The sequence below is a fragment of the Leishmania mexicana genome, chromosome 20 (genome assembly GCF_000234665.1).
Source record: "Leishmania mexicana MHOM/GT/2001/U1103 complete genome, chromosome 20".
Taxonomy (NCBI): domain Eukaryota; phylum Euglenozoa; class Kinetoplastea; order Trypanosomatida; family Trypanosomatidae; genus Leishmania; species Leishmania mexicana.
Window position 1 is genome coordinate 1,497,036 of NC_018324.1, and position 19,383 is coordinate 1,516,418.

Below are 19,383 nucleotides of genomic sequence, written 5' to 3' on the forward strand. Positions count from 1 at the left end.
TTTGCCTGGAACTACACGATGCACGCATCAGTGATGCGTCGGTGACTCTTTCACGTTTCTCACAAGTATACTGCCCCGTCCGCACTCTAGTCTCCACTCGCTGTTCACACCCCCTTCCTACACCCACATGCAGCAAAATGCTAACGTATGCAACTGTTCGCATCAGCAAAGGTGTGAAAAAGACCATCGAGGACCGTAGCGTCTACAAGATGAAAAGAGATGCCTGGGGCCACGATCCATCGTGCCACGGGAAAGCCAATACTGGACACACGCGGTAGGGGCGCGCTTAACATGATAGGACGCGATGACGCGCATGGCAACGACCGCACCCGACTCGCTCTGTCGCTGCGACGTGATGCCCATCACCTCTCTTCGTGTTTCCACGCCCCCTTCCTCCTCGCCGTCTGAGCCATCGGCACCGACGGCCTTCCGCCACCACCAGTCCGTCACGTGATCTCTCGTTGCGTGCTTCTCTTTCTGCTCTCTCTCACTCGCTCGTTCTTCCGATACTTTTCCACGCATGTCGTCGGTGGGTTTCGCCCCGTATTTTTTTTCTTGCTGTTACCTCATCTCTGATCCCCACCTAGCGTGGATGATTGGGCACACATACACACACACACACACACACAAACACAGCGGCGGCGACAGCAGCAGCAACAGAAAACACGATCAAGGCAGATATCGACTACGGGCTCACTCTCTGATAGAGAAACATATTCTTTTTTGTTGTCCTGCTAAGGGCGTCGTTTGCGCTTTTCCGTGTGCCGCTAATAAGTTTCCCTACCATCACCGCCAGACACAGAGACGCCGTAGAACGATAGGACGCAGACGAATAGAATGGTGAAAAAGAGTAGTGATGCGGAGGAAGAGCTGGCACAGTTGCAGGTGCCGGCGCACCCTTTGCCTGGCGCGCGACCTGTGGCCGCGTCGTACACACCCTCCAACACAGTGATGGCGCCAGGCAGTAGTGGCGGTGCTGCACAGGCTGCAAAGATCGGTAAACTACGAGAGCGCATCAAACCCTATCCCGTCGCCGGCAGCAAACCTGGTTACTACAGCGTACTGGAGGACATTGAGCGACGACGCGCGCGTGAGGTGCGTCGCACCTTGCGCGTTGCTGAGGCTGCAAAGCGAAGGCAGCAGAGCCGCATCATCGTAATGGCGCTTGTGCTCGTCGCAGCGCTTGGCCTGGGCTTCTTGATCTTTTTTCGGTTCGTGTGAAGTGAATCGCTTCAGCTCGTTTTGTGCCTCCCCTCCGCCTCTCCGATTCTTCCGATGCACGGCACCCGCGTAGTTCAGAGTGCTCTTCGCGGTGCGTCCGTATGGTTTTCACCACCAGCTTGCGAACTGCAAGCTATCGCACGGCCTACGTTTTTTTTTGAAATACGTGCGTACAGAGGCGCATTGCACGACTTTGACTATTCACAGAATCAGCGAGCACACCCACATCCCATTACACGTAGGTTGGGGGAGGAGGGGGTTATGAAGGAAGACAATATTAGATGACGTGTGCGCCATCCCCTCCCCCTCTCTCGCCTTGAGCCCCCTTCGCATCCTCTTTCTCCTCGGCTATCTGCGTCGTTTACGGCCTTTCTCTTACGCCCCTCCTCCTATACATTGACTGATGCGCCGCTTCTCCTTCTCGCTCGCTCATGCACGACTTCTCTGTGGTGACGGGTTAGCTGCGCATCCAGCGATGCGGCGCGATGATGGTTACAAACCAAGCAGAGAATGGAGAGCACGGCGGAGCTTCGTTTTGCTGCCTATCAGATGCGCGCGTCTGCCCTCGCGCCTGTCTGCTTCGCCGCATTCCCTCATTCTACTTCCTCTCGCCCCGTTTCACTTCCTACGAAGTCGGCGCAAAGAAACTAGACGGGGTCACCAGGGGTCACTGTGATGTGACGCTGAAGATACAAAAAGCAATACTTGTCTCATGTCCTTCCCCACCAAGTGTGGTTGGGGCTCGCAGGCCCACGGCAGCGAGGGTTCCCTGGCTGTTGCCTACTGCCCCTCCCCCTCTCCCTCTTTCGTCCAATTTCGTGATTCAGCACTGCTTTGCTGTGGACCTCCCCTCACGCTGCAAGGAGGAAGGGGGAGGACATGTCTGGAGTGCTTGATCGGTGTGAACGCAAAGGGCGCCCTTTTCGCCTCTACCTCCTCTCTTCCTTTTCTGCTTCCACGCCTGTTTTCCACCCACGCGCACCGCCCCATTCTCCCTCCTCCCTCCTCCTACACCTCGGCGCGCATACACATACCCGCTCTGTTGTAAGGGCCGACAGTCCGGGCCAACAACAACAACAGAAAGGAAACGCGTAAGAAACGGAAAAAAAAGTAATACGAACAGGAGACCACACGGCACATCACAGGGCAGGATAGACGTTCTCGATTTCATAAGCGTTGCCTAGAGTCACCGGCGAGCCGAGGCGTTTGGGCTGATCCCAAGCTCTGTGTGGCGCTTATCCTGGTGCCGTGCTTGATCAAGACCTCGCGCCCTTCTGAGTGTGCGCGTGCAGAACGAGTTGAAGAGGAGCTGCACCCCTTTTTACAAATCAGAGCGTGCTGCATTCCCTTGAACAGCAGCTCGACACTTCGACTGCAGTGGCTGCAGCGGCCGCTCGTCCTGCAGCTGTTCCCTGGATTCGCGTAACCCATTTCACGGACGCGGTGGCAAACCGACCGCTGCCCTTCTCCCCGCTCGCGCGCCTCTCTCTTCTCTTTCTCCGTCGCTTCGTTCTATTTCATAGACGTAATTCAATCATTCTGGTAGGTGCTGTTTTTTTTTGTCTTCCCGTGCGTGAGTGCTCCCATTTGCGTGGCCTCGAGTCATCAGGCAGTGCCCAGGGGGATACGTAAGCACGTCCCAAGTCACGTTTCAAGTTGGTGCATAATGGCGACGACATCGTCCGCCGCGGCGAGCGAGACTGCCGTGCGCACGGCCTGGTTCGACGCAATCGAGGCGACAGCCGCCATGACGAGTACGGAGCCGCTCCAATCCGCGGCGGAGTACACGGCTGACTCCTACCTGCCCCCTCTCTCTCTGGCCGGAGGCCAGGCGGACTTCTTTACGCAGCTCCGCGAGCTCGACAGAGGATTTGCCGAGGCCGCCCCGTCGCTTTTCCTTCCACAAATGACGTTAGAGGAGGCGTGCCACGCAAAACCGAGCTTCTACCAAACCTTCCGCGGTGAGCGGGAGGTCACGGAGACGACGTTTCAGCCACTGCCACTGAAGCGGCGCGATGAGGCCGGACTAGAGGCCGATGGATCGGCGATGAATGGTCGCCACAGTTCTCGCAGACGGCGGCAGGAGGCGCCGGCGCAGCCCCGCGGCGCAGCCCCGCTTTATGGCGGCTTTCTAGGTCAAGAGGCGATGTCACCCAGAACGGCGGTGCAGCGAAAGCCAGACTTCATGCCGATCATCCTGGTTCCCTCCGCTGCCACGGCTCCTCTGCAGCTCATGAATATCAAGCAGTTCTTGGAGCACGGTGCCTACGTCGATCCCGCTACCTTGTACGTTGATCGCGAGACCGGCGTCGTTAACATTCGCGACTCCAAGCCGCGTTCGGTGATAGTGAAGCCTGGCAGCTTTCACGACCCACACAAGTACCACGTCGCTTTTCGCCAGTTTCGCGTCGTCGACGACCAGGACGAGGTGGACGATTGGTCGCATGTGTGTGGTTGCATCGTAGAGGGCAAGCTGTGGCAGCTGAAAGGCTGGTACCCACACGAGCAGCCGCAGTCACGTGACCCGAGCCGCCTCTTTTCGCGCATTCGAGCCTTCTTAGCGTACTTCGAGGAGGACAAGGTGCCCCCGCAGTGCCGTGAGTGGAATGTGCAGAGTCTTGCCTTGACGCGTAACCTGCTGAAGGACCAGGTGCACATCGCACTTGCCTCGCAGTTCTGGGAGCAGCTCTACACCTTTCTAGATGAGCACCCGATGTTCTCCCGGTACACGATTCCACTAACAGACGAGCGCCTGTAGTGTCAAACCAAGTGCTGGTGAGGCGTTGTGCATGCGTGTGTGTGTGTGTGACGTGGGCGACGACGTCGGCGTTTATTTATTTGTATCCGTTGTCGCGCGGAGACACAACAGGGAGGGAATGACAGGACAATGTTGTGTGGGTGCACCTGCCTGCACTGCTTGTGCTGGTCCACGGACGTGCTTGCTGCACGTTTCTCTCGTCGTTTTTGGTTGGTTTGGCCGGCTTCTCTCCGCTGTCTCCATTCCCCTTCTCTCATGCCTCTCGTATAGCGCCGGCTAGAGGAAAGGGGGACGGCTCGAAGGCGGCGACGGTAGGTCGCTGCCAGGACAGAGAGAGGGAGCGTGACTTTTCCTGCTGTGTGCCTGCGTATGTAGAGGGGGAGGAGGAGGAGAAGGGAGGGGCGGCGGTGGATGCGCTCGTATAATACGGCACCTCGTTTTTTACCTGTCTCAGTTGTCTTGGCCATTGCCACGAGGGGTCGACCAGAGAGAGACGGGCCAACAATATTCAGCCAAAAACGTCCACAGGAAACGGGAAGACACTACCACCAAGCACAGCAGAACGCATACACACAGAGAGAGAAAGTAAACGAGCAGAAAAAAAATAACTGAACATCACCAACGATCGAGAGCCTTAAACGTGGCTGCCTTCTTCCTCTGCGCTCCTCCACCCGCCCATTCAGCACCACCCCTCTCCCCCTTGTGAGCACCTTACACCTCTCTTCGGCGCACCTTGCTCGCAATATATTTTTCATGTTTTTTTTTCCTTGTCGTTTTGAGCAGAGTAAGCAAGAAGGTAAGCGATAGGCAGAGGTGAGGGTGGGAGAGAGAGGGGGAGGGAGGGGACGACAGCCAGGTATGAACGCGGATGGGAAACGAAGGCAGCCAAAAAGAAAAACAAAAGATTAGGCAGCAGACGCGACCGACACACTCCCTCTTTGTCTCTCTTGTATCTCTGTGCTCCCCATGCCGCTTTCCCTTTCGCCTCGTTCGCCGCCTCTTCTCTTTTTCTATCCCCATTACCACGGTTTTCACGCTGTGCGTTTGTGTGTGTGTGTGTGCGTGTATGCATCTGCTCGCGCTCTCTCTCTTTGCGAGTCTCCACGAATCGCTCTTCGGTGTAGCAGCGACCCAGCCGAACTTTTTCTTGGAATTTCACCGCAGTCGTTTCATTGCCAACGCAGGCAAATCGTCAGGATCGAAAGGAAACGCGCACCGAAAGCGTGAGGAAGGCGGTTGATGGAACTCATGGTGATGAAGTAGTAACATTCTGTGTCTGTTTTTTTTGTTGTTTGTGTGTGCGTGCGTGCGATGCCGGTGAGGAGGTGCGGTGTTGCCTCCGTTGGAGCTTGCATGATTTGTCTTGCTTCATAAGTTTGGGTGTGTCGGGTGGGCAGATTCTGCGCCAGGTCTTCTTCTCTCCCCCTTGAACCTCCGTCCTCCCTACTATCACAGCGATCTTGTTCATAGTGTTCTTGGTGTAGTAAGTGCGCGCTGCGTGATCCATTGTGAAGCGCATGTCGATGCGCGTGTGAGTCTGCGGCTGTCTGCTCCACTCTGAACGAGCGACCATCTCAGAAAATATGCATGCCGTTTTTTCCCCCAAAAAACAGGAAGGTTTTTGGGCGAAGAAATGCAGGAAAAGATGATGTGCCCTCCCAATCGAGGACGAATGGTTCAGCACGGGCGGATTGCAAGTGTTTGCTGCTGCTTGTGCCCGCCGCTGTTCAAATTTGAAGGCGCCCTGGTGCCGTCGATGGTGCATCGAGCCTGTAGCCTGTTGCGCGTGCTTGTGAGCGCCAACGGCGGGAACGAGACAGACGATCTCGAAGTCTGTTGAGCTCGTTGCGCTTGAGCGGCTGTGTATGAGCACTGGTGAGGTCCCGCCTGATTGGCGTCGTTAAGCGAAAGGAAAAGGATCCCAGGCAGGAGCGTACACAGCAAGTGTGGCTTGCGCAGCACTTGACCGCGTCACTTAAGCACGCAGGGGGCTGCTCTCTAATGCCTTCTTCAGGTCAAACTGCATCTCTCTCCCCCGCCTCTCTGTGCATCTGTGTCTGGCCTTTTCACTCTTGGACCCATTGTGCACATGCATGCCTTCCGCCTCTCTCGCGTAAACACACACACGCACATACATGCAAGCTTCAAGCAGTGATCACAGCTTGAGAGAGTTGCGCGCGCACAGAGACCCGGTCACGAAGCAGCGCCCACAGACAGCAATCAAATTGACTCCACGCTATTCCCCCTCCACACACACACACACATACTTTAGCCGAGAATGTTCCGTCGTCTTGCCACCCGCTCCACGTCCTTCGTGACGGGGGCCGCTGTGCAGGCGCGTCACACCACCATTCTTTCCGTCCGAAAGGGCAACAAAGTAATCCTTATTGGGGACCGTCAGGTGACCTTGGGCGAGCGTATTGTGGCGAAGAGTAGCGCCTGCAAGCTGCGCAAGCTCAACGACAACGTTGTGATTGGCTTCGCCGGCAGCACGGCGGATGCTTTTGCGTTGATGGAAAAACTGGAAAACAAGCTGAACGACTTTCCGGAACAGCTGTCTCGCGCCGCGGTGGAGCTGGCAAAGGACTGGCGGACGGACCGTGCCCTCCGCCGCCTCGAGGCGTCCCTCATTGTGTGCAGCAAAGAGGAGACGTTGGAGATTGACGGGCAGGGCAACGTAATCACCCCTGAGGCCGACGGCATCATCGCCATTGGCTCGGGTGGCACGTACGCCAAGGCGGCGGCTCGTGCGCTTATTGACGTTGACGGCTATGATGCAGAGCGCATCGCGCGCAAGGCGATGAGAATTGCGACCGACATCGATGTCTTCAGCAACAGCAACTGGGATGTGGAGATCTTGACGCGTGAGGAAGGAGCGGTAAAGAAGGAGGAGGCGGAGAAGGCGGAGAAGGCGGAAAAGGCAGAGAAGGCAGAGAATGAGGCGCAGGCCAAGGAATAGGGGAAGGTGTAAGCATGTGCTGATCTCCGCGGTTGGCATGCAGCGTCGTCCCTTCTTTGCAGCACCATCAGCTTTTCAGTATTGTAGCGCGAGCCAGTGCACGACCTCCGCTTCCTCGTGTATCTCGCTTTCGTGAAAATCGCATTTTTATGCGCACCATCTTTTTCTTGTTCTTTGTGTTTTTCTTCTGTTTGGGCGCTGCCGGTGATTCTGTCGTTGTTGTAAGGAATAACATAACCCCACCCCCTCCGCCGGCTTTGAGTACTGCTTACGCCAGCACCGTTTCGCACCCCCGTCTGCTCGGATCGGCGGTGAGGGTGGAGGACGCAAAGCAACTTCCGGGGGACAGAAGGCGATGCCTGCAACGGCGCCGTCTAATCAAGAAGAAGTGGCGGTGACCACACAGGATTCTGTCGCGTGCACAAAATGTGCGGCTGTCGCACGATCTTCCCGGCAACCGCCGTTGCTGCTATTGGCTCCACGTTGACGGGCTGCTTAGCTTGTTGCACAGCCGCCCTTATGCCCCCCCCCTACCCACACGCACGCACGCACAAGTGCATTGGACGTTTGCTCTCTCTTGTGCTCTTATCATTTTCCTCGTCGCCTAGCGCGCGAACGAGCGCATCATTGCCGCTGTTCACACTTCGGATTGCACCTCTCATTTCTCTCTCGCTGCTCCGCTTTCCTCCTCCCCCCTCCGCTTCCGCGATCCCGCCGGCACGTAAATGGCTTAGGTGGCAAATCACAAACGCGCATACACGAACCGCCTTTCCGGTGTTCCTCCCTGTCGCGCACTTCTTCGCACGGGCTTCCAGGGCGAGGAGCTCACAAATACACACTGACGTTAACAACAACGGAAACGAAGAGTAAACTACATCGTCGAGAAGTGAGCACACGGAAGTGGAGAAGGGAAGGGGTGGGAGTACCTATCAGCGTCAGCAGCACGCGCGCGCAGACAGACAGACACACAGACACACACACACACACACACACACACACACACACACACACACACGCACATGCAAAGAGGAGGAAAGCGAGGCACCTGCGGCAACTGGCAACGGAAAACACACCACCAACAGCAGGCGGTGTCTCGATAAGGAGGCGGGAGGGGGACAAGGAAGACGACACGTCTCGCATTTTTCGCTGTTGCAGCAGGCGTTGTGTACGTGGGTGCGTCGATCTTGACGCCTCTGTGTTGTTGTTGTTTTGTGTTTTGTTTTGCTTTGCCAGCTTGGCACTTTCTTCCTCGACGCTAAACACAACTTCCTTTCACATGTTCTTAACACCTACGTAACAGTAACCAACTCAACGAATAAAAATACACAGACAGACACACTTACACGACTGCTCCTCATCTGTCGCCTCCACCCCCGCCCACCCACCCCTGTTACGTTCTGCTCGCTTCCCATCGCTGATTCGGCGTACGTTTCAGACGTTGGTGCCGTTCCCTCCCCTCTCTTCTCTCCCCTTTTGTGTCTGCATCTTAGGCGGTGGCAGTGCTTGTGTGAGGAAGAAGGGTAGGTAGGTACACCAAGTTTACTGGCGTCTGTATGTGTGGCACCGAGAGATTTACTCTCACATACACCATACGAGGCAGCGCATCTCTCGACGGACACTACTTAAGGATACGCTGCTGATTTTCTCTCGCTCGCCATCACCCCCTTTGCACTCACCTGCTGCACCATCGGCGATGGGGCGAATCGACTCCTCTTGTGTCGCTGCCACGGTGACGTCTAGCAAGGTCGGCGCATCACCGTCTTGTCCGGTCACGGCGACAAGCACTGACACGAGCGACGAGGCTGCTTCTCGCACCGCTGCCCCGCATGTCCGGGCGCAGCGAGGTGGTCGAGGGCGACCCCCCCAGATGCACAACGGCCTCACCGCGGGCATGTGCGATAACCAACAGCAGCACGCCGCAGGCGTTTGGAAGTTGATGACAAGGTCGCAGAGCGCCTCCACGACTCCGCCGCCTCTCGTAATAGGTGACGGCACAGGCAACGAGGATCGTGCGCAACCTCCCCACGCCGGCGTTCGGTGGACTAAGCACTCGTGGGGAAAGGGCAACAACTGCCCTGCGGGTAGCGCGTATGAGTCTTTTGTGGGTGCGTTGCTGCACAGACCGCCGCCAACGCCTCCGTTTCCTGGTGTGCGTCTTCCGGTCTGGTGTCGGTCCGTGTCAGCGACAGGGTATCCGCTCTCCGAAGACGGCCTCACAAACGAGCTCCTGGACTTCTTTCATTATTTGCAGTTGACTTCCCAAGAGGAAGCGGCACGGGAGCGGCTGCTCGGCTACGTGCAGGCGTGCGTGGCAGAGTTGTGGGGACCCTGTAAAACCGGGAGTGAAGCCGAGAGAACAGCACAGGTGATGCTCTACGGCAGCTACGCTCTAGGACTTTCTCTTCCAAGCAGCGACATTGATCTTGCCCTCACCTTCCCGGCCGAGGAGGAGGTGGATGTCGCGACCATAGAGGTGGAGGTAAGGAGTGGGGATCGCGCTCTCGCGGCGTCGGCGACCTCGACGAAACGTCACGCCCTGCACCTCGAGCGTCTCCACCACCTTGCCCAGCAGCTGCGGAACTCTGCGACGTTTCCCGAGCTGGAGGTGGAGGTGTATGATCAGTGCCGTGTGCCGCGCATTCATCTGCGAGACACGACTCGAGGTTGCGTGTCGTGTGACATCAGCAGCTCCTTCGTCTCAGCACGCGTCGCCCGCATCGTGGCGCGGCAGCGGCTATGGCTACAGGACTCCCCGCTCGCGGCGTTCCTTGTCCGCGTCACCAAGGCAGCCGTGAAACAGTGGGGCCTCCACGAAGTGTTCTGGGGCGGCGTCGCCTCCACGGCGCTCTACTGCCTGGTGCTCCGCTTCCTTGCCCAGATGGAACAGCTTTGCCAACACGCGCAGGTGGAGGAGAACTTGTCTCCACCGTGCTACGAGGAGGCCGCCATTGCGCATACTGCAACACAGCTCTCTTCGTTGCCTTGTGCGTCGCCGTTGTCTTCCCCACAGCTCTCCATGCCACACCCAACCAGCGAGTCTTTCGCAGCGCCTACCCCAGTCCCAGCCGGCACGGCCTCCACCGCTTGTGGCGTCAACAGGCTAAGCGCAGCGACAGCCATTCCTTCATATGTACCCAGCTGGGCCGTGAATAGCAGGAAGTACGACGTGAGCAAGTCGTGGTTCTTGTGCGACATGGACAAGGACAACGCGCTGTGCCCTATCGGCGTGACCGCGTTCTCCTTTTCCCACAGGGACACGATGGCCAACGCGTGCGACGAGGACAGGGAGGCGGACGACGAGGTGGATGGCTACACGCAGGCGGGCCTCACGCGTAGCTCCGGCGCCGCCACCACTGCCACTACTCCAACCTCTCGCACCGCGGCGAGCACACCGATGGCGGCTGCAAGCGAAGCGCATGAGGGTGGCATAGCGACCGCCTCTGCTGCCTTGGCGCCACCGGTGAACGCCGATTCTGCTGCGCTTCGCGAGGGCGGGTTTCCCAGTGCGGAGGGGCTTACTCGTATCGCGCGATCACGGTATGGTGCGTCGCCAGCGCGTCTGCTGCTAAAGCTGTGGAGGTTTCTCTCTGCCGACGCCTTTGTGAGCGGGTATCAGGTGGCAGATGTCTTTGGAGACGACGCAGTGTGGTGCGACTCCGGCGAGGAGAACGACTCGGCCGCGCTACCAAAGCAGCTTCCGCTCATGACGTCGCTTGAACTGGCCACGTTTGCGGGCATGGCCAGCACCGACCTCTCTGCTGCATCTTTTCGGATCCCTGAGCTACAGGCACTCTTTCGCTACTCGAGCACGTCACTCGAAAACATGCTCCGGTATCAACGCTACCCGCAGCGCACCGTGCCAACGATGCTCTCTACCATCTTTGTCGACCCTCGGCTGCTGACTAGCTCTTGAAGGAACGTGGTGGCGCTGTTCATCTGTTCTCTTCTGTCCCTGAGCTCGCCATGATCATGGGGCTACACCTCAGTGTGGCATCTCGACGCTCAAGAGTCCCCCACACGGTGTGAGGAGGAAGCCAGGCAGCCCCTACTCCCTTCCCTATCCCTGCCATATATCCCTGCCAATGCCAAACCGTCTCTTGTGGTGGCCGGGTCAAGCACCTAACGGCGTCGGAGCAGCCCGCGACAGTGGGCAGGACTGTGCCGTCCATATGCTAAGGCAGAGTGTGAGCGTGACTCGAGCGTATCCCACCCGGCGGCGACTGGCGAAACGTACGTGTGTGTGTGTGCATGTGGAGTTGGAGGCAGGGGCCGCGCTCAGATGGCTGAGTCGGCACATTGCTGCAACGCGCGTGTCTACGGCTGCATCGCACCACGCAGTGGGGTCTGCGACAGGCCGGGGTGCATGAGTGGAGTTGACGTCTTGCTCTCTGGCAGAGAATGGGCACGCTGAAAGTGTTACTGTGACCTCGTTGTTTGCGTGGCGTTTCGTTGCGTGTATAGCGATCTCACGATCAGCTTCGTTTGAGGAGCGAGTGCGGGTGTGCGATTTACGATCTCGTTGTCGACGGTAGTTGGACAACGGGATGAAACGCAAGAAAGTACAGCAGAAGCCCCAACAAAAACGTTTTGTGTGTGTATGATGGCTTCTCACGATGTGATCAGGTGAGCACTTGCACGTGTGCTGTTAAAAGAGAATGGGTTGCCGTGCACCAACTATGGTGAGTGTGTGTGTTTCTGTCGCGGGCTCCTTCTCCCCTCTCTCGCTCACGTCCACACGTACACATGTGCTCTCTCTCCTCTGTGGTGCTGCCTTTCCGATTGTCCCATCTTCCCCTCACCCCCAACCCGTACGTCTATTGCCGCTGCCCACCCTCCACTTCACTGGAATGCGCGTTGCAGGATTTTTTGAGCCTTTCCCCCGCCCTCCCGTTGTATCTTTCCCTCAAGTGTGGCACCGCTCATGACTGGTGAACAGAGATCCAATCGCGCAAAAGCACGCACACTGACCCGCACGTGAACATATAAGCATGCACATATAGGGGCATAGCGCGTGTGCTTTTTATTCCTCTATTCCTGCTGAACTCTCGCATCTTCTCCCTGTCCCAGATGCCTATACACCAATATGAAGGCTGGTCGTATGAGCGGTTGCGGCGGCAACGCAACCGAGCCCACTTCTTGCTCGAGGACCCATACCGCTACGTGACGGTGCTGCTGATATCGAAGCCGGGCAGTCCAGGCGAGCTCAAGTGCATCGATAGTCCCTGTTACCACGCCGCCGGCCCATTAGGTGAGGGCGACATCGTTGAGATCGAGGATCTGCTCTGTCTGCGCTGCCCGTGGCACCGGTATCTAGTGAACATCGAAAACGGGGAAGAGATTCTGCTGAAGGTGGACCCAACCTCCGAGCAAGGCGCAGGAATGGTCGGCCGCCACGCTGCCTTGCCCACATACCCGATGCACTTAGCCGATCCGTCCGCCGAGGGCGTCACGGTGGTACGCGGAGAGAAGGTTCAGCGAGTGCACCGGGTGTGGCTTGAGGAAGCCACGGGCATCTTGTCCATCGAGGTGGCGGAGGAGGCGGTCATACGCCAGCATCCCGTCAAATCTGACAAGCCAGCGAGCAACGTAAAGAATGGCGGCATCTGCATGCAGATCTTCGACATTAAGTCACGGGGCCTCGACAAGTTGTGAGCATGTCTGTGTATGCGTACGTGTGTATTGGCGGGTGTGACACCACGGCCTCCTACCCCCCCCCTTCCGCCTCCCCGCTCCCCGCACTTCTCGGTGCAGATCGAAGGAGGGCATGCAGGTGGGGAGGGGAGGGGAAGTATGAGCAAAGAGACGCAGTTCAGAGCCTGAGGGTTCGAAGCATCTTGGGAACACCACCGCTTCGGATCCTCTTCCTCCTCTGGGACTGTCCGTCTCCTCTCAGCAGGCGTGCATTTGTATTCGGCGCTGCTCGTCTTCTCTCATCGACTCACCCCCTTCTTTACTTCCCTCCCAGCTCCTACCCTCCCCAACCTCTCCCCTTCCGCGATGTTGAAGAGGGGAGGGGGAGGGCGGGGGGCGTTGTGCACCATAGGCAAAATGAACCTCTTCTCTCTCTTGCGCTGCCTAGATGCGCCTCTTCGCTTGTCATTTAGATGATACGCTGGGTGCGGGATTGAGCAGAGGTACTGCTCGACTGCTCTCACTAGCACGTTTGCACTTTTTCTGCGGGAATCAAATAAAAAGCCTCTCGGGGTCACACAATCACCTCCCTTTTCCCTCCCCTCCACACATGGACACTGGTGCTGCAGTGCGGAAGTCTTTCCTGTCGGTGTGCGGAGCGCTTGAGATAGTCAGCATCATCAGCGAGAAGTTCTCGCCGGTGCTACTCCTATGCATCACTGAAAACTGACTGGCTTCTTCTCTGCATTCCCGTGAAGGGTAGCGCCCATCTGGACTGGAAGGACTACCTCGTCGTTGCGATCCCCCTCTCATCTTTCCACCTTTCAACCCTCAACAGCGCGTCGGCGCCAATCCAGCAGCAAAAAAAAACGGCCGTATCGGAGATTGTTCAGCTGGTCTCTCTTTATCAGTCACGTGGTACGGCCCACACACGCATTCGTATCCCCACTTATTCTCTCTCTCTGCTCGACTTCGCTTGTGCTTTCTGCTCTTTCTCTCTCCTGCTTAAGCACGGCGACGCCTGCATACACCCGGCAGAGGACTCGGTCCCTTCACTCGCACACATTAAAGGCGTCTCTCTGCGTGTCTTCTGCAAGGGTTGCCGCACGCTCCAGAAATACATCCTGGCCGTGCGGGATCCCTTGCTAGTAATCCGTTGGCGGGCCCCTCTCTCTTCTACCACCTCCGCCTCTCACTTCAATTAGCAGCGCCGCCCAGGCACCACCTCCTCTCTCGCGGCCTCAGGAAGCAACTCCCTTCCCCTCGGCCTGCACTCGTCTTCACGGGGGACAACGGTGTTCGGAAGAGGTATCAAGAGAGGCGAACGATCAACAACGAAGCATACAGACGAAAGTGCCGGTAACGTCTGGCACACACAGAAATCGACTTTGAGCCGAAATACACACACATACACACGCTAGACCAACAAGGCAGCAACAACAAGGAAAGGGCAGGCAGATGGACAACCTTTCGAACCAGCTGATGAGCCGTATCGCTGAAATCTCGCTCTCGGATGCGCAGATCCGGTCCTACGGCCGGTGGCTCACTGCCGCCATGGGAGCCTACTACGTGGTCAACGCCTGGCAGAAGGATATTCCGACAGACGTGCAGGCTGCGATCACGGGGCACATGGTGCAAGGTTACGACCGCAGCACCATCACCACGCGCCTTGAGCAGCGCCACACCCGTCAGCTTCTCCAGAAAATCACTGGGCTGAACGAGCTGCGCCAGCAACTGCGCTCAGAGACGGACAAGGAGGCGAAGCTGCGGGGCTGGCAACGAGTGTTTCGGCTAACTCTCATCAGCATTGCCGCCACCACCTACACGCACAGCCTCACTATTTCGCTACTCTCGATTAAGAACATGGTTCGAGTGCTTGTCTTCCTGCTGAGTCGCCGCGAGAGCGCGGCGCTCTCCAAGAGTCGCAGCGGCCCCATCTCGACTCTTAGGGCGTGGTGGACGGGAGGGCGGCGCGCCGGCCTCACGGGCATCATGATGGAGTCGATGATGGTGAAGATGGCTGAGCAGGTGAGTCAGCAGGCGTCACCGTTTGTGAACGCGGAACTGGAGGAGGAGGCGGTGACTGAGGAGATTCGGCAGCTGCCCGTGCCGCCGCCGCTTGACGGCCGCACCGCGTTTGCGCAGGCGCAGCAGCAGCAGGAGATGCTGGAGGCGGCGCACGGGGAGAGTCTGAGTCAGGTGGAGCAGGCGTTCTCGGTGCGCGCGGTGCTCGAGGTGGCGGTGCCACGTATTGTAGCGTGTGCTGCAGCTGCGGTGGATAGCGCCATTGCGGCGCGGCCGGCGCACCTCTTCAACGTCAGTGGCATTGTACGCGCAGTCGACCTGTGCAGCCTGCTGCGTGACATTGCTCTTGGGATGGAGGGGCGCGCATGCGTCTCCGAGTGGGTGCGGCGGCCACATCCCTCTCTGATGCCTATGTCCCGCGCGTGCAGTAGGGCGAGCACCTCCCCATGGACTTCACTGCCAAAGCACCTGGAGACAATCAAGGGCCGCGCGCAGCTGGACGAGGACGAGGAGCTGCTCGACGAGCCAGATCAGTCTGCGACGTCCTCGGAGGACATCATTGAGTTTCCTCACGGGTCTAACACACTGCTACGCCCCGACGGTCGCCCAGTGCGCCGCCGCGGTGGCGACCGCAGCGAGGACAAAATTATCGATGGGTTGCTTGGCCGTCGCCTCACCGCTGAGGAGGAGGCACTGCAAGAGGAGGCGATACGCCGTGATCATCTGCTGAAGAGACAGATGGCAGGCTTCTTCACAGAACTGTCCCACAGCGCGAGCTTCGGTGAGCTGTGTATCACGTATGCCGCAGAGCTGCTGGCGGCGCAGTTCAAGGAGGCGTGCGACATCAAACGTGTCAAGACCTATGACGCGGCGACGGACACGGCGAAGATGGCGATGGTGATCGCCGCCCTCGACAGCTGCCGGCTGGCGGCACTGGAGGAGGAATGCGAGGTAAAATCGTACATGCGACTCTTCTGCGAGGAAACCATCCGCTCCACATGCGCGCGGTAATGCAAGCTGCTGCCCTGCCTCGGTTTTCTCTATTCTGTACGTGAACCTCCGGGTATGTGCATGTATATGCGCGTGTATGGCTTGTGCGTAGACTGCCCATAAATGCAGTGAAGAGGCGGTGCCGTGCACCTCTCTGTAGCACTCGCTACGGCATCCCACCATAAATGCTTGTCTAATGTTGCATGGACACGTGGCAGAGGGCGGAAGGAGCAAAACAAAGTTGAAGAGACCCAGCGACACTTTGAGGCAGCAACGAGTGACTACACCCTCTCGCCACAGCCCCTTCAACAACACAAACGCACGCTATCCTGTGCCGCTCTGCGCCCCTCCCCCGCCTCATGAAGCTCCCTGCTTCAAGACGAGGGAGAAATAGGGTGACGGTTGCTCTTGCCTTCTCGTGCCTCACACGTACATACCTATATGTGTATATGATGTCTTCTCTTCGTACGCGCCGTGTTAGGCGTATCGAACACCGTACCTGTTGGTGGTGGCATGAGGGGGCGTGACGAGTGTGGCCGCCCCTCGGTGTTGTCTATGGTTGTTCTTTCCTCCTTTTGCCTCCTTGGGCCTCTCCCTCACGCGCATCTCCTCCTATTCTCTACTCGCCCGCGTGCAATGCACCTGCACCCTTGTGTCAGTTTTCGCGATTCCCCCCCAGATTGCGCGACGGAGGGGACGTAGTACCTTGAGAGGAAAGTGACTGGCACACACACACACACACACACACAGTGTGTGTGAGCGGGCGAAGCGGGCTGTTGGCACAGTCCTTTGAACACGCTCGCCAGAAGCAATCACCTATGTAAGCACAGGCGCCCAGCGCGCACTCTTCCTTTATACCGCTGCATACAAGTACATCTGCTTTCTTTACGTGCTCTCAAGAGGAGTAGCACAGAAAGATGAACCCAGAGGTGAGACAGGTGGCCATGTGGGAGCGGCTGCGCAACGAGGCACGGCAGACAGACCAGCTCATTGATCAGCAGCTTCGAAAGCTGGAGGTGTTGGCACTTTTTGATGAAGAAAAGATTATTGAAAGCGCAGCCGCCTCGTCCTCTATGAAGGGCGTCGCCACTTCGAGCTCGGTAGCCCCAGCAGTGCCTGGCTCGAGCTCCAGTCTTCTGCACTGTAGTGGCACTAGTCCGCCCCCAGCGTCCACGATGTCGTTCGAAGATTTGGAGTCTCAGTACCGCGGGGCTGACCGCGACATCGACGAGTTTCTCCGTCGGCTAGAGCAAATTGTGCTGAGCATGGAGGAGGCGTGCAGAGAACTCGGCCCCACCTCGGCGGCAGCGCGACACACCGAGCGCTTCCGAGGAATATTGACTGAGAAGCAGCAGGCGCGTCGTCGTCTTGCGACGGAGTTCCGACAGCGAAAGGGTCGCTATGAACTGGCTGCGTCGCGGCTACCGGGGGATGCGCGACGGCGAGGTGGCCCTGTCGACGATGACGGTAGAGGCGGTGTGCGCATCCTCATGGACGAGCAGGTGGCCATTCAGCACACGCTAAACCGCGTGAATGGTCTGCTGGAGCAGGCGGAGGGCACGCGAGATCGACTGCGCATGCAGCGCGACCGCTTCAACCAAATAGGTGACAAGGTGCTGCACATTGCCGAGCACATTCCATTTGTGCAGAACCTTGTCCGCCGCATCGACGTGCGACGGCGACGCGAGGTGGTGGTGCTGGGTACCGTGATCTCGTCTCTCATGTTCATGTTCTTCTTTTTCCTATAGTGGCGTTATGTGCGCGTATTCGCGTGCCTGTGTCTATCGGCGTTTTTTTGTTGGCATGACCGGCTTCCATGCACATTTTGGGATGTGTCGCTCTCGATTCCTGTTGCGTTTTTTTTTCTTCTTGGTTTGCTATGATCTGGAAGGCGACGCTCTTTTTGACGTCGGACGCCCCCGTTCGATCTCCCCTCCTCTCCCCCTCCTCTTTCCTTGCTTCTGCATCTCGACACAGGTACAAAGAAGATATAGAGGCACTTCCACGTGCCGGCCCATCGACCGGAACAAGTGAAAAGGGAGTAGATGCCCACGATATCAGCAGGGGTGGGGGTGATGCACGCCTTCTGTGAGCGTGAGAGGGTCGACCTCCTTGCCTTCTCTCTCTCCTTTCTTTACGTCTGGTGTCAGCGGCGACACTCTGCCGCGCGTGTTTCTCTGCTCTGGTGTGTCTGTATGTGTGTGTGTGTGTGTGTGTGTGTGTGTGTGGCTTTCTTCATCGTCAGTGGCCGCATCACGTGTGCGTATCCGTAGCAGCCATGTGCTCGTGTTTCTCCATGCCAACCTCCTGCCTCCACCCCTCCTTTCCCCCTCGTTCTCATCTGCTTTCTTCGCGCTGCACGGCCGCGTCTGCTTTCGCTACGAAGAAGTTTCGAGTGGGCGCACTCACATACCCTTAGTATTCGTGATTGAGCCCCGGCTTTTGCTTATCACCCTCCTCCCCCTCCCACCTTCCTTTTTTTTTCGTTCAGCCCTCCTTGCTGCTGTTCGTGCTTCTTTCCACCTCCGTTCACCTCTGTAGTGTTGAGAGACGTTGTTTGTACTGGTTCGGGTACACTTGCGCCAAGGAGGCACAAACACGCGCACTCGTACGCACGGACGCACACACACACACACACAATACCGCAGCACCCGTCGCGCCTGTGTTCCTGCCCAACGCCCTTTTGCTTTTTTTCCTTGCGAAAGTGCAGCCTTTGCGGTTGTCTGCTCAAACCCCCAAATATTGTTTGCTGTGGTCTCTCCGTTTCCCTCTGCCCTTTCCCCCTCCCCCTGCCCCCAACCTTCGGTCGCCCCCTACCCTGTATCACTTCATTATTAGACCTCACTCCTCCTTCGCGTGTGTATGTGTGTGGATATTTTTTTCTACCTTCTTTTCCGCTGTGTCTTCCGTGATCCGGTTCTCTTGCTCCCTTTGTATAACCAACTACATCTACTAGATACTTGTCCCTTCCTACCTCACCCCACACCCCCTCGCTCTCACACGCAAATCAGGCTTTTCCATACACAGGGGCACACGCACACATACACACGCACAGATCCAGAAAGGTAGGCACATGGTCCTCTTCCCACCTCCACGCCGTAGAGGAACCGTGTAACATCGACGATAGACTCGAAGCCGAAACTGAGAGAAAGAGAAGAAGGTGCCCGGTGGGGAAAAAAGAAGCATCCCAAGGCCACCGCTGATGAACCGTCCGTTGGACGAAAAGCGCAAGACGGCGCATCCACCGTCGCCCGCCTCCGCGGCGCCAATTACAACGGTGTCCCCTATTCTTGCCTGCACACCCACCACGCGGGTGAGCTCTATCGAGGGAGTTGATGACAGTGGAACAGCGCGACAGAGGCAGCGGGCCGCAGAGCGTCTGGCCTTGCAGCGGCAACACCAAGCAGAGGGTGTGGTGGAGGCCAAGAGTGATATGCAAGCCAGTCATAGTTTTGGCGGCAGCGACTGGTCCGTTCCCATGGTAGTTGCAACTGACGCGCGTGGCCGTGCAAGCCGCGCCAACCCGCCGCTATCTAGTTCTGAACCCGTTCTCTCATCAACCGCTCGGCTTGCATCGGTACCCAGAATATTTTCTTCTTGTTTGGCCTCTGCCGCGTTGCGGAAGGCGAAGGTGCCGGAGGGGCACAGCTCTAACCAACCTCCGACTTCGCAGCAGCTGTGGCAGACCTCGAGGGAGCGCGGTACCGTTTTCCGATCAACTGTACGTGGCGGCGCGCACTCTCCGCGAGGTGTGGCCCGAAAAGTGTGTCCACCAGCACTCCTCGCGAGCGGTGCAGCT

The 19,383-nt window shown here is 57.8% G+C and overlaps 6 protein-coding genes across 6 annotated transcripts; all 6 read left to right on the top strand.

The window, feature by feature from the left end:
* Positions 1-2,887: 2,887 nt before the first annotated feature.
* On the top strand, positions 2,888-3,979 carry LMXM_36_3980 (conserved hypothetical protein; the record flags this gene model as incomplete). Its single annotated transcript, XM_003874705.1, has 1 exon — positions 2,888-3,979. One exon carries the CDS (start codon positions 2,888-2,890, stop codon positions 3,977-3,979), a length of 1,092 nt encoding a protein of 363 aa, XP_003874754.1.
* A 2,278-nt stretch (positions 3,980-6,257) lies between these two features.
* LMXM_36_3990 (hs1vu complex proteolytic subunit-like,hs1vu complex proteolytic subunit-like, threonine peptidase, Clan T(1), family T1B) lies at positions 6,258-6,938 on the top strand (the record flags this gene model as incomplete). The annotated part of the gene is made up of 1 exon (XM_003874706.1): positions 6,258-6,938. The coding sequence occupies one exon, from the start codon at positions 6,258-6,260 to the stop codon at positions 6,936-6,938; it is 681 nt and encodes a 226-aa protein (XP_003874755.1).
* A 1,693-nt stretch (positions 6,939-8,631) lies between these two features.
* LMXM_36_3991 (hypothetical protein) lies at positions 8,632-10,851 on the top strand (the record flags this gene model as incomplete). Its single annotated transcript, XM_003874707.1, has 1 exon — positions 8,632-10,851. The coding sequence occupies one exon, from the start codon at positions 8,632-8,634 to the stop codon at positions 10,849-10,851; it is 2,220 nt and encodes a 739-aa protein (XP_003874756.1).
* A 1,154-nt stretch (positions 10,852-12,005) lies between these two features.
* On the top strand, positions 12,006-12,590 carry LMXM_36_4000 (conserved hypothetical protein; the record flags this gene model as incomplete). The annotated part of the gene is made up of 1 exon (XM_003874708.1): positions 12,006-12,590. The coding sequence occupies one exon, from the start codon at positions 12,006-12,008 to the stop codon at positions 12,588-12,590; it is 585 nt and encodes a 194-aa protein (XP_003874757.1).
* A 1,437-nt stretch (positions 12,591-14,027) lies between these two features.
* LMXM_36_4010 (conserved hypothetical protein) lies at positions 14,028-15,605 on the top strand (the record flags this gene model as incomplete). The annotated part of the gene is made up of 1 exon (XM_003874709.1): positions 14,028-15,605. One exon carries the CDS (start codon positions 14,028-14,030, stop codon positions 15,603-15,605), a length of 1,578 nt encoding a protein of 525 aa, XP_003874758.1.
* An 896-nt stretch (positions 15,606-16,501) lies between these two features.
* On the top strand, positions 16,502-17,332 carry LMXM_36_4020 (golgi SNARE protein-like protein; the record flags this gene model as incomplete). The annotated part of the gene is made up of 1 exon (XM_003874710.1): positions 16,502-17,332. The coding sequence occupies one exon, from the start codon at positions 16,502-16,504 to the stop codon at positions 17,330-17,332; it is 831 nt and encodes a 276-aa protein (XP_003874759.1).
* Positions 17,333-19,383: the final 2,051 nt, after the last annotated feature.